Here is a 1,918-nt window from a genome sequence, read left to right as displayed (position 1 = left end):
GAATATAAAAATATAAGATGGAATTAATGAATATCAAATTTTGTAGGGAATATCTTGTTCTTATTATATTTAGAGAGTAGTTTTTTCAAAATTGGTTGACTTAACTATGATTATAATATTTTTTAATATCGCATAATCTTGACCCTTAAAATTTAAATAAGACACATGTCTCTAATCTAGATGTGCACTTGACGAAATGGAGGAAAGGGGTAATGGAGGGGAGCCAATCCATATATATATTATGAAAAAATTTCTTTTTCCATAAATAATACATTTATTTCAATTTGTTTGTCTGATTTTGACTTGCCACGAAGTTTGGAGTTTAATAAGAAAGTAAAATAGATTTTTGAATCTTGTCGTATTAAACGAAAGATTGAACGTACAATACACTTTTTAAAAAATATATATATTTTAAAGGATACAATAATTTTATTATTGGTAAAAAATGAAAGCCCTTAAATTTGGGGCCTAAGACAAGTGTCTTATTTTCCGTTGCACAAACCCACCCTTGTTTAGAGATCCCAATCATCCATCACAATCCATGTTTGTAATTTAACGCACTTTATTTAGTTATTTATTATTTATTGTAATTTAAATTACCAATTAATATTATTAAATAAAATTAACTGCAATTTTAAATGATATGTTTGTGTAAATACTCTTTTACAATGTTAGTGCACTTAAAAACACCTTTTATTTTCCCCATTTCCATTCATGTAATTGAGGGAAGCCAAAAGAAAAATATATAAATTACAAAAAAAGGGAAAGTTTTTTTTCTTTTAATCTCAATTCTCCTCTGTCTAGGAGGAGATATCATAGATGTGTTCAAGCAGTACAAGATTCCTTCAACAAAATTAGAAGAAATAATCAAATAATAATAAAAATAAATAATTAGGTGAAAAATCAAATATCCAATAACACAAAAATCACATATGATGCATAGTGCAATCTTTTCTAAATTCCCCATGCTTTCTTCCCCTTTTGACCCCAATACTTCCCATTTTCTCCATAGCATCAGCAAAAGCTTGAAAAAACTTATGTTTATCCTTAGCCAATTCTTGAACCAATGGCTTAGTCCTTGGGTCCAAAGATAAAGCTTGATCAGAAGCCAATAATCCCAATTTAGCCTCTAAGTTCCCATAATAAGCATTGTCAAATGAGAAGGGTGTTGTCACATCAAATGGTGCTACAATATCAACATTTCCACCAAATTGTGGACATGACATTTTTAGGGCCTTGAAAAGCCTAGTGTCACGTCCCGCCACATCACAGTGAAATTTTGCGTCCGGATAGGGGCGGAAGGGACTAGAGTTGTGGAGAGGTTTCCGGAAGACTGTAGAACCCTCTAGATTATTCAAGAAGGCTAGAGAATTCCTTAGAATTCTCTAGAATAATTTAGATAGTTTCCAAAGAAAGCCTTAGAATTCTCTAGAGTGTGTAGAGAATTCTAGAAGAGGGGCTTTTGTGTAAATATCTTAGGGACTTGTAAGTAATTTTTATTTGCACTTTAGTCCTTAGGATTTAGGATAAATAGGTGGTGCCATTCATTTGCAAGGCATCCATCCATCCAACCATCCATCCAACCAAGTTGTAAGCAAACTTGTAAAGCATTCTCCAAAGCTTAATATAAAAAGCCTTCTTCCAAAATTCTCTAAGTCTTCCTTTTTCATTCTCTTAGCGATCTTAGTCGTAAAGGCTTACTTGAGCTTACAAGATCGTGAAAGATTCGTGAGTAAGTTGTCAAGTGCCGCACGGAGCATTAGTAAGACTCTAAGTCCGTGATAACGTGGTATCAAAGCGAAGGTTTGCACTAAGGGAATGGCAACTGAAGGAGACATGAACACCGCTAGCACCACCAACGTCCGTTTAGAGGGAGGAAAGAAGAACCGCAAGGGAAAGAAGCATCAAAAGGGTAGTG

General features: G+C 33.4%; 1 protein-coding gene across 1 annotated transcript in view; it reads right to left on the bottom strand.

Moving 5' to 3' along the window:
• Positions 1–812: 812 nt before the first annotated feature.
• LOC102581969 (peroxidase 19) overlaps positions 813–1,918 on the bottom strand; it is a 6,096-nt gene continuing 4,990 nt past the window's right edge. The window contains exon 4 of the mRNA XM_006367139.2: positions 813–1,249. Within this exon, the coding sequence (XP_006367201.1) occupies positions 927–1,249 (323 nt within the window). The 3' untranslated portion in view covers positions 813–926. The remainder of the gene's footprint in view (positions 1,250–1,918) is intronic.

The sequence above is a fragment of the Solanum tuberosum genome, unplaced genomic scaffold (genome assembly GCF_000226075.1).
Source record: "Solanum tuberosum cultivar DM 1-3 516 R44 unplaced genomic scaffold, SolTub_3.0 scf00746, whole genome shotgun sequence".
Lineage (NCBI taxonomy): Eukaryota > Viridiplantae > Streptophyta > Magnoliopsida > Solanales > Solanaceae > Solanum > Solanum tuberosum.
Note: the sequence above shows the minus strand (reverse complement) of the source record. Positions and strands in the feature narration are given on the sequence as shown.